The 14,896-nt window shown below is 38.2% G+C and overlaps 1 protein-coding gene across 9 annotated transcripts in view; it reads left to right on the top strand.

Annotated features, from left to right (window-relative positions):
* The window catches only part of Sipa1l1 (signal induced proliferation associated 1 like 1), a 332,505-nt gene that overhangs the window by 206,069 nt on the left and 111,540 nt on the right, over positions 1-14,896 (top strand). For all 9 annotated transcript variants that reach the window (XM_070030941.1, XM_070030933.1, XM_070030924.1 and 6 more), the window contains 2 exons: positions 4,072-4,202; positions 11,975-12,163. In XM_070030941.1, the coding sequence (XP_069887042.1) occupies positions 4,072-4,202; positions 11,975-12,163 (320 nt within the window). The remainder of the gene's footprint in view (positions 1-4,071; positions 4,203-11,974; positions 12,164-14,896) is intronic.

Genomic DNA, 14,896 nt, shown 5'->3' with positions numbered 1-14,896 from the left:
GCTGGGAAGGTGGCTCAGTGGTAGAGCGCTTGCCTTGCATGCCTGAGGCCCTGGGTTCGATTCCTCAGCATCATATAAGCAAAAAGAAAAAAGCCAGAAGTGACGCTGTGGCTCAAGTGGTAGAGTGCTAGCCTTGAGCTGAAGAGCTGAGGGACAGCGCCCAGGCCCAAAGTTCAGGCCCCACGACTGGACCAAAAAAAAAAAAAAAAAAGAACTTGTGAAGTGTTTGTAGAAAGAAGTAATAGTGATCTGAGCTACTACAGAGATTTTGAGCAAGATAAGGAACAAAAGTACTTTATTTTAATTGTAAAGGAGTCATTGATGACCCATGCAATGGAAGTCATATTACAGCAATTCTCAAGTGAGAATTAAGAGTTCCTTCCAAAGTTTAAAAGGAGAGAAGGGAATAACTTAGAGTTGAAAGCTTGTAACAATATATTGTAAAATCTATATCAAAAGAGATAGGGTGACAGGAATGGGCAAGAAGAGAAAGAAGTTGAAGATAGAGAAGGTGATCAAGACTTTGACATTCCTGGAGCGTACAATGAGTGAAGGTTATGGTTTTGGGAGCATGCTTTGGGGACATTGGGATTTATGTGAATATATTTATGCCAGCACTAGAGCTTGAATTCAAGGCCTCTGTTCTTACTTGGCTTTTTACCCTCAACCACTTGAACTTTCATTTTTAGCCTTTTGAAAGTTAATTGGAGATAAGAGTGTCATGGATTTTTCTGCCTAGGCTGGCTTTGAACCTAGATCCTCAGGTCTCAGCTTCCTGAGTAGCTGGGATTACAAGCATGAGCCACCAGCACCCAATTAATATTGGGTTTAGACAGTAGGTAAAAGTAAGCCGGGTGCTGGTGGCTCATGCCTGTAACTCTAGCTACTCAGGAGGCTGAGATCTGAGGATCACCGTTCAAAGCCAGCCAGAGCAGGAAAGTCCGTGAGACTCTTATCTCCAATAAAAAACACTAGAAAACTGGAAGTGGCACTGTGGCTCAAGTGGTAGAGCACTCGCCTTGAGCTGAAGAGCAGGGACAGTGCTCAGGCCCATAGTTCAAGCCCCACAACCAACCAAAAAAAAAAAAAAAAGTGAGCCAGAGGAGCTGGGAAGATGGCTCAGTGGTAGAGTGCTTGCCTTGCATGCATGATGCTCTGGGTTCGATTCCTCAGCACCACATAGCAGAAAAAGCTGGAAGTAGCACTGACACTCAAGTAGTAGAGCGCTAGCCTTGAGCTGAAGAGCTCAGGGACAGTGCCCAGGCCCAGAGTTCAGGCCCCAAGACCAACAAAAAATAACAAAACACCAAAATGAGTGAGAGTCTGAATGCAGATGAGCTTGTATGCTTGGTGGTAGAGGGTGAGGAGGTTTTCTATAGTGGCTTCTCTGTTTTCTTTGTGATAAACACAACATTCCCATTTGCTGGAACTGAAGAGAATGTTTGGGAGGAGGGTAGAAGGGAAGAGTAAAGGAGAGTAGAGGATGTCTGAAACATTAGGTATGTAGAAGCAGAGAGAGCAGGGCCCAGGGAAAACTTGAGGAAGAGAATGAGTTTCAGGTATTGATGATTTATTCATAGTGAGACTATATCTTCATGAATTTCTCCAGCAGCTTAGAACAGCAATCATACTAGCCCTTCCTAAGATGTGTGGGTCCCTGAAATGCAAGGAAGGAAATACAGTGAATGTGATTCACTTCTTTGAACATCCACTGTTGTTCTGTGCTGCACTATTGAAAATTCCTCTGAAGTTATTGAAGTGTGTGTGAACTGAACCCCTTTACTTCTTCAGTAAATGGTTCCAGACTGTTGTCTTGTTTTCCTTTAAGTTTTTGTCTGCTTTTTTATACTATTTGTCTACTCCCTTTCTGTTTTTTTCCTTGTTGTCAGTTGTTCTATCACATTGCTGTCTGCATGCAAGTCTGTATCAGCCCTACACTCTGGACTTTGTCAACTTCGGGATTATCACACCTGAAATAAAGCTGTGGGCTTGAAGACCAGACAACCAAGCTTGTTAGAATTTTGTGCAAAGTAAGAGTATATAACCTCTTAGTGTGATTCTCATGTGCTGTGCTTTGAGGATGTACATGAGTGTTTGTACATGAATTTTGTGACATTTATTGGATTGTTTCTCAGTTGTCCATGTGAAATGTTTGTTGCTTGTATTTCCATTGTGTTTATTTTCTTACTTTGAATTTCCATGGATTATATTAGTCCTTAATATTTATGATTATATCTTTGTAATTGTTTTAGTTCTTGTATTTGCATAATCCTTAGCTAAATTTTAAACCCACATTAGACATTATTATTATTTATTATTCTCATGGATTTTCAAATACTGATATTTTATATGGAAATAACATGTGTTTTCAACTATTTATGCATTTGTGTGAAAGTAACATATCATGTCACAACTTGGTCATGTACCCATGTCATATGTAAAGGAATTAAACAAAGTTAAACAAATATTCTGGACAGTTTGAAGAACCAGTTATATACTCTTGCTTATGTATTTTTCATGTTGATACTGACTTCATCTGTGAATATCCCATGTTCATATAAGTGTTTTAATTTTTAAAGAAATATATTCTTAGATGCCCAATAAATAGTTTAATACTTCCTATGAACTCTTCTTCTTCTTCTTCTTCTTCTTCCTCTTCCTCTTCCTCTTCCTCTTCCTCTTCCTCTTCTTCTTCTTCCTCTTCCTCTTCCTCTTCCTCTTCTTCTTCTTCCTCTTCCTCTTCCTCTTCCTCTTCTTCCTCTTCCTCTTCCTCTTCCTCTTCTTCTTCTTCTTCTTCTTCTTCTTCTTCTTCTTCTTCTTCTTCTTCTTCTTCTTCTTCTTCTTCTTCTTCTTCTTCTTCTTCTTCTTCTTCTTCTTCTTCTTCTTCTTCCTCCTCCTCCTCCTCCTCCTCCTCCTCCTCCTCCTTCTTTCTTCTGTCTTCTTTCTTCTTCTTCTTCTTCTTCTTCTTCTTCTTCTTCTTCTTCTTCTTCCTCCTCCTCCTCCTCCTCCTCCTCCTCCTCCTCCTCCTCCTCCTCCTCCTCCTCCTCCTCCTCCTCCTCCTCCTCCTCCTCCTCCTCCTCCTCCTCCTCCTCCTCCTCCTCCTCCTCCTCCTCCTCTTCCTCCTCCTCCTTCTTTCTTCTGTCTTCTTTCTTCTTTCTTCTTTCTTCTTCTGTGCTAGGGATTGAACCCAGGGCCTCACACATTCTAGGAAAGCCCTCTGCCTATCATTAACCAAGACCTTATTCCCAATTCACTTAATTTTGGTTACCTTCTTTTATGTTGGGAGGAAGGTAATTTTCTACAGCGTCATTTGGTGACTTGGCCTTAACTCCAAGGATATACTGGGACCTTGGGCTATACTGGGACCTTGGGCTATACTGGACCTCACTGACAGTGCCCTGGCTACACTGGTTGACTGAAAGAAGCTTATTCTTTAGATTCCCAGATTCCCCCTGGGTGTGATGGCCTTGCTGGACTCCTTTTGTGCTTACCACAGAGGGACCACTGCTAAACCCCAGAACTCTGAGTCCAGGCTGCTGCCTCTGCAGAGCTGTTTGAAGCTCTTTCTTCTGAGTTCCTTAATCCAGCTTGGGGCTGACTGGGAATAGGGACATAGGTCCAGAGACGATATCCCACTCACTCTGTGGATATCAGTTGAATCTAAAGGAGATTTCTCATTCTTTTGCATTCTATTTTCAGTAGGTTTTGGATTTTTTTAAAAAAAAAGTCTCAATGTTAAATTTCCCCTTATACACTGAAGTATCTGTACATAATATATCTATTAAAATGACGGGATATAGGACATAAAAGCAAATTTAAGAAATTACAATAATCAATTTTAGATTAGTAAAAAACAAAACAACAACAGACCATCTCTGTTCAGTGTTACCTTTTCCAGAACAAAACCCGCATTGCCTTTTTAGTTTTAAGTAATTCACTGAAGGATATTAATATTTGTAAGGCATGCTTATATCTTACTGGTATAATTTCTCAGAAGTGATCTTAAAAACCAGGCAGGTATTCCAGTGTTAGATGAATTTTCTAATTTTGTTTTGTTTCATTTTATCTAAGAACACTGGAACTATTTTGGGGCTGATGAGAATCTTGGTCCGGTGGCTGTAAGCATTCGAAGGGAAAAACCAGAAGAAATGAAAGAAAATGGATCTCCATACAACTATCGAATAATTTTTAGAACTAGTGAGGTAAGTGGCAAGTGAGAGGAGTTTGAGGCTTAATTGCAATGTCTGTTTGTGTGTGGGGGCTGGGGAGGATGAGTAGAAGCAATAGAAGAGCAATTATATTCAGTAGCCCATGATCACAGATGTCAGAGTAAAAAAGACTTTTCTGTAGTTCTGCTGGAAATGTAAGCAGACAAGATGGGTATAAATGGATCCTTTCTAATTCTTGAGTAGATAAAATAAATGAATAGAAATTTTGATTCAGAGAGATAGATTTGTGAAGTGTGGCTAAAAGAAATTATCCTTAAAAGCTCAAATGGACTATTGCATATCCTACCCAGGACAATTGGGAAGTACCCAGTGTGGTAAACAAAGAGATTTAACAGGTGAGAAAGGATCATCTAAGATTTAGCTCAGTCTTCCAAACTATTGCTAAGAACATTTCTGAAGCTAGAAGAGAAAGACTTTTCTTCTTCCTCTTTCACCTCTGTATAATTTGTCTTTTCTCTGAGTCCTACAACAAAGAGTATTTGAACTGGGAAGCTATCTAATTTTGGGTAAATCCAGCTCTGAGAAATCTTTAGGCATGAAATACATATTATATATGAGTTTCTATTTTAAAGCAAAAGTTTAAAAAAGCAGCTAACAAATCATTTTTAAATTGAACTTGTAACTTGATTGGGACTATAAAATTCGTACTTGTTTTCTTTCGAAGCATTTGTGTATAATTGTTCCCATCATCAATTTATTGCCTCTGAGTTCCTAATTTACTTTATATGTCGTAATGCCTGATATTCCCTTGAGATATGTAGAAAATAATGGTTTTGAATCTAGTTTAGATAGGACATTTGTCTTCATTTCCCTCACTGGACACAGCAAGTTTCAGAGGTTAGCTTCACTTAGGATTTTTCCCTGAGCTGGAACCCTGGGGAAATTAAAAAATATGACTTTTAAAAGATTTATTATCTAATGTGTTGTCTGCAGTGGTTAAGGAGAAAGGAAGAGCCTGTTTGCTTTTCTCTTGTGTGTGCCAGGTCTGATCCTTAGATGTGCACATTCTATGAGATGAGTGAGATGCACACAGGTAGCTGCCTCTTTCTGGCTTTCCAAATCTATTAGATTTCCTTGAATGGCTCTTCTCTTATTTCCAACTGTTTCTGTTCATCTGCTCTTACTATTATCTTCCTGCCAAGGCTATTAGAATCAGAGTTCCATCATCATAGTTTTCTTTCTGTGTGTTGTTTTTATCAGTTTCTTCTACTTTCCTAACCACTGTCCTACCTGATTCCTTGGTGTTGGTGGAGTTTCTTCAATGGGTTCTTCCAGTGGTTTTTCTGCACTGCACCTCCTTAGTTACCAAGGACAGCTTAAAGCGCTACATACTCTCTAGGGTTTATTCTGTTTTGTTCTCTGCTATGGCCTGTGAACCCACAAACTCTGGTCTCTATCCTGTGCTTTCACTTTGCCTTCTCTCCTGAAGTGTTCTATGTGCTTCTTCCTCCAGTTCTATGGTCACAGGTTCTGTGGAAGGTCCACTCAGTTGAGTTCCATCCTTAGTTCCTTTCCATAACTTTTGTTTAAAAGGTCCAAGTCAGATGTAGTTTTGGAAAGCCACTGCACTTATTATGTAGGTTCAAATAATTTTCAGTTTCGGGCCATTGTAGGTTTCTACAAACCTACATTGTAGGTTTGGACTGGGAACCTTAAAATCACCTTTGATTCCTCTCTTCTCCTTCCTGCTTCAAGATCTAGTCTTTTAACAATCCTTGCTGATCTTGTCTTCAAAATGCTATATGTCTGGAACTCATCTACTTTTCCACCCCCACACTTGTGGTCTGGGCCTGGTCTTACTCTGTTCTACCTCTGCTCTGAAGCCCTGCTTCCTTCCAGCCTGTTAAATTCATCTCTGCAAAATGTTATCCATATTTCCTCATTCCTCCTTTAAGGACTCTCATGTTCTTATGATTATGGGTAAAAGACAACATCCTTGCTGGCCTAGCAAATCTAACAGATGTGCTTTCCGTTATCTATCCAATCTCATCTCCAGGATCTTCCTCTGGTTTAGTCTTTTCTAGCCAGTCTAGTTTTAGTTTCTAGTCTAGTGCTGGTTTCCACAGCACCCCTTAGTTCCAGCATTCTCATTTCCCCCGGGCCTTTATTTGTCACAGTGACCTTCCTAGACTACTAGATTTCTATACCCTGCCTCATTTCATATCTTAATTGCATGCTTTATTTTCATTAATACTTAACATTATCTTACATACTATACTTATGTATTTTGTTGCTATTTCTCCACTAATCCATGAGGATGAACACTTTTATCTCAGTTGTTTATTACTGTTTGCTTGCCTAATGCCTAGTCCCTTTTCAGGGCTCAGGGTATAGGCTGTAGTGTAGTGCTTGCCTAGCAAGTGCAAGAACCAGGGTTCCATCCCTAGCACCGCCAAAAAAAAAGGCATAAAATAATGAAAAGAAAATTATCCCTTTTCTCCCTCTTTCTCTTCCCTCCTGTTTATTTTCTTTTTTACTTTATTTTTTTGCCAGTCCTGGTCTTGAACTCATGGCCTAGGCTCTGTCTGTAAGTCTCTCTGTCTATCACTTGAGTCATCTCCACTTCCAGTTTTCTGGTGGTTAATTGGAGATAAGAGTCTCACAGACTTTCCTGCCTGGGCTGACTTTGAATCAAAATCTTCAGATCTCAGCCTCCTGAGTAGCTAGGATTACAGGTGTGAGCCACCGGTGCCTGGCTTGATAGGTATACTTTAAAAAGTAGGTCTTTAACCTTAACTTCTGGACTTCTAGTGACAGTCATTTTACTTGTTTCATAGAAGTGAGCTTACTATATGTGAGATATATATATATATATGTATATATAATTAGAATTAGAGGCTTCTCATGTATAAATTTCTCACGTCAGTAAATAGTCTGAGAAAAAGATTGTTCATCACTGTGGCTTCAGTGAATAGCATCAAAATAACAGATACAAACAAATCTCTTAGCAGTATTCACTGCAAAACACAATAAAAAAAAGACCTGACATGTATTTGTAGGCATGGTGGTTTGTTTATAAACAGTTAAATGCACAGAAATCTCTGTTCCTGGAAGCCATTAACAAATATATCAATACATAATGCTAGTGATTAGGTTGTAAAAATGAGCCATTCTTTTCTCATCTGCTTTGACTTTAAAGTTAGCTGCAGTCGTTCAGTACTGCAAGATGCGATGATCTGCATTTCTGATCTTGTCTTCTAAATTGAAAATACTCCTGTGATCTCTGATCCAAGGTGTATTATCCTATGGAAGGAAGAAGAACTCAGTAATTACTGAGTTATCCAGCTATTTTATGTGATTTAGAAACAAAAGCAGAACAAAAATACATTCCATACAACAAGAGATTGATAGGAACCATACAACAAGAGATTGATAGGAAAATGATTACTTATATGTATTATTTAAAAAAGAAACCGTAAGAGAGAAAAAGATACTTACCAAATGAATAAACTGAAAATACCTTTCATCCCCTTTTCTTTATTGAGAGCAAGATGTAAATAAATTTGACTTTTTAAAAATTCACTTTTTATTATTTTTAAATAGTTGTATAAAGAGGTTTCAATTCAGCATCTTGATCAGTGCATCTTGATCAGTGTCACCCCTTCTATCATTTTCCTTACTCTTCCTTCTAATACCAATCCCACCCGTTCTCTCGTTTCCCAGTTCTATTTTCATGTATGTACAGTGAATATTATGACCACATTAACCCATCATTCCTCTCTCCATTCATCTCTCCCCTTTTAATCCTTGCCCCCTCAAGACATGTTTCAGCTTCCTTATAGTCATTTTGTTGAATTGTTCAGTTATAATGTGTGTTACACTAAGAAATATGCTCCTTCTTATACCATACTTCACTCAATTTGATCGTGTGTATATGTGTGTGTGTGTGTGTGTGTGTGTGTGTGTGTGTGTGTGTGTGTGTGTGTGTGTGTGTGTGTGTGTGTGTGTGTGTGTGTGTGTGTGTGTGTGTGTGTGTGTGTGTGTATGTTCAAATATGGTTATATTTTAGATCTGATCTCCACATATAGAAATGGTTCACCCTTTGTCTGAGCCAAACTTATTTCACTCAGTGTAATTTTGTCCAGGTCTATACATTTCCTTGCACATGACAAATGACATATATATATATTTTAATTTTTTTTGTGATCATGGGGCTTGAACTCTGGGCCTAGATGCTGGTCCTGAGCTCTTCAGCTCAAGGCTAGTGCTCTACCAGGTGAGCCACAGCACCACTTCTGGGTCTGGTGGTTAATTGGAGATAAGAGTCTCACAGACTTTCCTGCCCAGGTTGGCTTTGAACCATGATCCTCAGATCTCAGCCTCCTGAGTAGCTAGGATTACAGGCATGAGCCACCGGTACCTGGCTTCTCTTGTTTTTTAAAAATTGGTACCAAAGCTTGAACTCAGAGCCTTGCTTACTCAGATAATGTTCTACCACTTGATCCATGCCTTTCCTTGCTTTTCTTTTTTTTGGCGTTTTTTTTAAAGATGGAATGTTGCAGACTTTTCTACCTGGGTTGACTGAACCATGATTCTCTGGATCTCAGTCTTCTGAGTAGCTAGGATTATTGGTGTGAATCACAAGTGACTGGCTTCCTGTTTCTTTTTACTCTTACCAGTTGACGAATTTTATAGATTTTGTTTCCCTGGCAATCCTTCCTGTGGTTTCAATGTTTCTTCCTTTTCCCCCAAAGTCCTGGGGATTAAAGAATCTTACCTGCTAGTCAGAGCCATGCTCCAAGCCTGAGAAAGCATCTCACTGCCTGGACTGTTCCCTGGTGTGCCAATCCATTACTTTGACTTCTAAGTGCTGGGATTACAGATGTGCATCACCACACTTGACTTTCTTTTCTTGTTACTTGGAATAATTTTTTAGTTTCCTAACTCTTCTCTGCCTCCAGTTTCTTCCATGTGCATTTTATCTTATTTTCCCATTTAATTTCTGAAGGTATGCATCCTTGTTCCCATCTGAACCCACTTTGATATTGCCTGTGGAGCCAGAGTTACCCACCCCTCATCAATGGCAGGATCTTCTACTCTGCGTTCTCTGCTCTTCCCCTGCACACAATTCCACCAGCATGCCCTGTCCTTTCTTTTTTCTTTTTTTTTAATTTAATAAGTTTTTATTGTAAAAATACTGTACAGAGGGGTTACAGTTACATGAGCAAGGTAATGAATACATTTCTTATTGAGCATTGTTGCCTCCTCCTTTGTTTTTCTCCTACCATCTCTTCCCTCCCACCTCCTCAACTACACCACCCCACCCTGCCTAAATTGTAAAATTTGTTTTTTCAACATAGCATCTGGTACATCTCATTTGTATCCCTATTTAAACAATTTGTTTTTCCCTTCCCCTTCCCAAATTATACCAACATCAAATACAGTGAAAACAGGGGTTATACCGTGCAGGAGGGACATACAAAGCAACAAAAAAAAATCACATGGTACTATATAAATACATTAGAAACAATAACAAGAAAGAAAAAACCTCTTGTGTCCCTACCTTGGGGTTCATTTTGCTTAACATCATCTTATCTTACTAGTTAATGCAAATAAGGGAAACCATGGGATCTATGTTTCTTTGGGTGTGGCTTACTTCACTTAATATAATTTTTTCCAAGTCTTTCCATTTCCTCATTCTTCAAGGAAATAGAAGAGGCAATCCAAAAATTCATATGGAACAATTAAAGACCCAAATAGCAAAAATGATCCTTAACAGAAAGAACAGTGCTGGAGGAATATCAATACCAAATTTCAAACTCTTCCACAAAGCCATAGTAATCAAAACAGCTTGGTACTGGCACAAGAACAGACCTCAGGACCAATGGAATAGAATTGAAACCCCAGAAATGAACCCACAGGCCTACAGCCACCTAATCCTTGCTAAGGGAACTAAAAAAAACAGGATGGAAGAATGACAGCCTCTTCAGTAAATGGTGCTGGCAAAATTGGTTAATCACCTATAGAAAACTAAAGCTAGATCCTTATGTATTACCCTGTACCAGAATCAACTCCAAATAGATCAAAGACCTTGGAGTCAAAGCAGGCACTGAAAACATTACAGGAAAGAATAGAAGAAACCCTAGATCTCCTTGGCACAGGCCGAAATTTTCTTAATAGAGACCCAGAAACACAAGTCAAAGAAAGGTTGGATAAATGGGATTGCATGGAGCTGCAGAGCTTCTGCATGGCAAAGGACATAGCTAACAAGATCAATAGAAAGCCCATGGATTGGGAGAAGATCTACACTAGCCATAAATGGACAAGGGTCTCAGATCTAAAATATACCTGGAACTTAAAAAATTAAATCCCCCAACAACAAATCCTCAAAGAAACAACTGCCCAATAAATAAATGGGCTAAAGACTTAAAGAGAAACCGCCCCATCCTTTCTTAATCTAACTTTATCTGTCAAGTCTTCCCACTTGTAGCCTGTTTTTTGTTTTTTTTACTATCTCCATTTCCTTCTTGATTCACTTTCTCTCTGACAACTTCTATTTATAGAAACTGTATCTTTGTTTATGACACCCCTCCTAGTATGGCCTTTCCTTGTCGTCTGAGCTTTTGTGATGCCTTCTCTGCCTTTGGACTGTCTTGAGACCTGCTCTTGTGCTTCTCTTAGTAAATGTGTTCCTCCCAGACTACCTGTGTGTATTTCTTATTTCACCCCTCTCTCAATACACGTTCCTCTGCTAATTTCATAGATTGCTATTGGAGCAGAACAAGCCTATATATTTTTAATGTAAAAGTGTTCAGTTTGATCTTTTTTTTTTTCAATCACAAGCAGCATTTGAAGTATGTTAACAATTTTGCCACATGAATTTTTTTGGAAATCAATACTACTTTAGGCTCTATGCCTGGTTAGCTTTTCTCTGATGAATCATCATGACATAGAGGAATGTCTTTACTTGAGTTTATCTTTCACAATAATGGAAAGTATTTAAAGGATTGAAGGAAAGGGTAAGTATTTCTCAGTGCTGCCTACTACAATTGCTGTTCTGATAGAGAGGCATTGAGAGATACAAACTATCTGTGCTGAAGGCTGGGAATGTGGCTTAGTGGTAGAGTGCTAGCCTTGAGCAGAAGAAGCTCAGGGACCGTGCCCAGGTCCTGAATTCAAACTCCAGGACTGGCACGCGCATGCGCGCGCGCACACACACACACACACTCTCTCTCTCTCTCTCTCTCTCTCTCTCTCTCTCTGACTGGCACACACACACACAAAAGGAAGGAAGGAAGGAAAGAACACAACAGTCTGTGCTGATCAGTGATATATGTGTAATTTTAAGCATTCTCCCTCCCCTCACCTTAACTCTTAACTTTCCAAAAGTTACAACATTCACATTCTAAGTATGTGTTCTTCAGATGTCTTTCTTAATTTGTTGGTTAATGTGTTTAGTGCCATTATAGCCTCATAGAACCTTTGATCTTACTGATCTCTTGAAGGCGATGTGATATTTGGCACTTAAGTAACTATCCTCTGGATAATATATTATGAGTTCCTTTGAACTTGGGTGTTCCTAAAGTATTGTTTTTCATATACAAAGTATATTAAAGTATATCTTCATGTGTAAAGTATCATATGCACAATTTCATATATAAAGAATCTTACATAAGATGCTTGTGGGCAGGTTGGCCACAGATACCATTTTCCAGCTTTGTAGAGAATGGCTGTCTAGGCCTTCAACACATTCAGCAGTCCCCTGCCCCAGAGAGGCCTCACCCCTATACCTATCTCTCTTGCAGCTCATGACACTAAGGGGTTCTGTCCTGGAAGATGCCATTCCCTCCACAGCGAAGCATTCAACAGCCAGAGGACTGCCTCTGAAAGAGGTGCTGGAACATGTGATCCCAGAGCTCAATGTCCAGTGCCTGCGGCTGGCCTTCAACACACCCAAAGTCACAGAGCAGCTCATGAAACTGGATGAGCAAGGGGTGAGTGTGGCTTTCAAAGGAGCCCTTTCTTGCTACTCAATATTTCCTGCTGACTTCGAGGACACCAACCTTAACATTCCTTCCTTCCTTCCTTCCTTCCTTCCTTCCTTCCTTCCTTCCTTCCTTCCTTCCTTCCTTCCTTCCTTCATTCTCTTTCTCTCTTTCTCTCTTTCTCTCTCTTCTCTCTTTCTCTCTTTCTCTTTCCCTCCCTCCCTCCCTCCCTCCCTCCCTCCCTCCCTCCCTCCCTCCCTCCCTCTTTCTTTCTTTCTTTCTTTCTTTCTTTCTTTCTTTCTTTCTTTCTTTCTTTCTTTCTTTCTTTCTTTCTTTCTTTCTTTCTTTCTTTCTTTCTTTCCTTTCTTTCGGAAAACTGTTACCATCTATTATGAAGCATATTTACAGTGCTATTTTTTTGAATCTCTTTTTTAATTAACTCTAAACATTGTTCATCTGATGAAATCAGGAGATAGGTAGAGTATCACAGGAGATAGGTAGAATTCCTAAACTATGCTCACCTCTTTTAAGAGTCTTCCATACATGAAATAAAATTTTGAGTATGTGGGAATAATTTGTAGTAGTAATATAGTAATGTTACTATATTAATAGTAATATAGTAATAATAATAACTAGCACTAAGGAATATACTCACCATGGTGTAACTATCTTAAATATGTTAATTAGTCTTCCAGCCCTAAGAAAATAATACTGTTACTCTTCCCATTTTATAGATAAGAAATCTGAGGCAAAGAGAAATTACTTACTAAATCCAGTTTTACAGTTGGAAAGTTGTAAAACCAGGATTCTAACAATCATCTGCCTTGGGTGCTAACCGCTACAAGCCACTACACCACACCATTCTTAATAGCTTAGAGTTTAAAACTCTTATAAGTAGCACCAAAGATGCATTTTAGCAAATACTTGCTGCCTCTGTAGTCCGTTTCTATATACTTTAAAAAAATGTTTTCCCTCTACAGCTTGCAGAAGGGAAGCGTAGAAGTTTATGATCTGAATCAGTAACACTCACATTCTGTGTGAAGAAGTTTTAGCGTATGTGTTAATTTTATAGATACAATAGACCCTTGGTATCTACAGGTGTATAATTCCAAGGAGACCATCAGTGAGGAAAAAAAACATAAATTTCCAGAAAGCATAGAGTTCAGGTACCATATTGAAGGTATTTCATTCATTTCTCCATAGCATCCCAACTTCCACCAGGCCCTTGATGCTTTTCAACGAATATATTTTCCCTTTATCATGTAAATTAAGTACATTAACTTTCACCTTTCTGCATCATTTGCTTTTGGGAGGAGGTACTTTCTTAAAATTAAAGGCCAGGAAGTACTCAGCAGATAGACAATTTAAACACAATTGGTGGGCTGGGATGTAGCTCAGTGGCAAAGCGCTTGCCTAGCAAGTACAACGTCCTGGGTTTGATCCCCAGTACCAAAAAAGAAAAGACAAAAAAAAAAAAAAATACAGTTAAACACAATTGGTAATAAATGGGGACTGATTGAGTTTCAATAACTGAGCAACTTGTGCTTAATATTTGAAATGTTTTGAAATGTCTTTTGATATATTAATTACTATTATTTTTGACTGTTTGGTGGAATCTATGTAATAAATCTACAAATAAGGAGATTTATTATATTGCATTTATATAATCTTTCTTTATCTCCTTTTAGTATATCACCTGTTTAATACCCTGTTAGTAGGTAAAATTAGTTTCAAATACCATTGAAAAACTTCTTTACAATGTATTGGTCCAGACATTGAATGCCATTACGATAACAAATTTAGATAACATTTTCTTAAGTAAAATTTCCAGTTTTATTAAAATAGAGACCAAAAAAATCAGTTTTGCTTTTCTGTTTCAGCCAGTGAGCAGATGAAATGAACCAATAGTTGCATATAACTTTTCTCATCCTCAGGTTTCTGTCCACTTTGCTCTTAATAATTCATAGCTTCTGAATGCTTCAGAAGGCAACTGATGCATAACTATTTTGAGGACTGTTTGCTAGTAAATATTCTAGACATTTGTGCTAATGAAGATTAGGTTCAACTTCATTGATTTATTCATTTCAGATACTATGCTTATCAAAGAAATAAACTCACCTAGACACTAATACCATAGTCATATATTTAGCATAAATTTATATTAGAAATCTTGTATATAAAGAAAGTATATATTATGAATTTCCCTTGTTTTAAACATGTAAAAGCTTGACATTGAGTAAGATGCATTGTACTCATAACCTGACAAGTTGAATTGAAACTCGTTTGCACAATTACTTAAAGATAATAAAAAGTTATATAAATTAAAAACCATGGTAATCAAACATAGATACTCCAATTATAAATACCTTTTGGGATTTCTGGTTCATTTTATGTCCTCTATTAGTGATTGAAAAACGTTAGACTGAAGATGGTGCCTTGTAATGAACACTTTATGGTTCCTTCAGTGTGTGAGTTTAACACAAATTAATTCACAAAATTGGCTGTTATTTTGTAAATATGGCTTTCCTATTTTTGGAGATATTAAAATATCCCTTCCTTTATAAATGTTTAATGATACTCTATGGCACTTGTCTTTAAAAGTTAAGTTTGGCAATCACTGAGTTTATACAGTTTTATTTTGGAAAAGAATGCCTTAAATATGCCATCCTATGAAAAGATCTCACTATGCTACCAGTTAGTAGCATCTAGAAGTTTTAAGTATGCTACGCTATAGTAGCAGCT

The sequence above is a fragment of the Dipodomys merriami genome, unplaced genomic scaffold, assembly GCF_024711535.1.
Source record: "Dipodomys merriami isolate MVZ:Mamm:240054 unplaced genomic scaffold, mDipMer1.0.p SCAF_1, whole genome shotgun sequence".
Lineage (NCBI taxonomy): Eukaryota > Metazoa > Chordata > Mammalia > Rodentia > Heteromyidae > Dipodomys > Dipodomys merriami.
The sequence above is the reverse complement of the archived record's forward strand: the minus strand, read 5'-3'. Positions and strand labels throughout refer to the sequence as shown.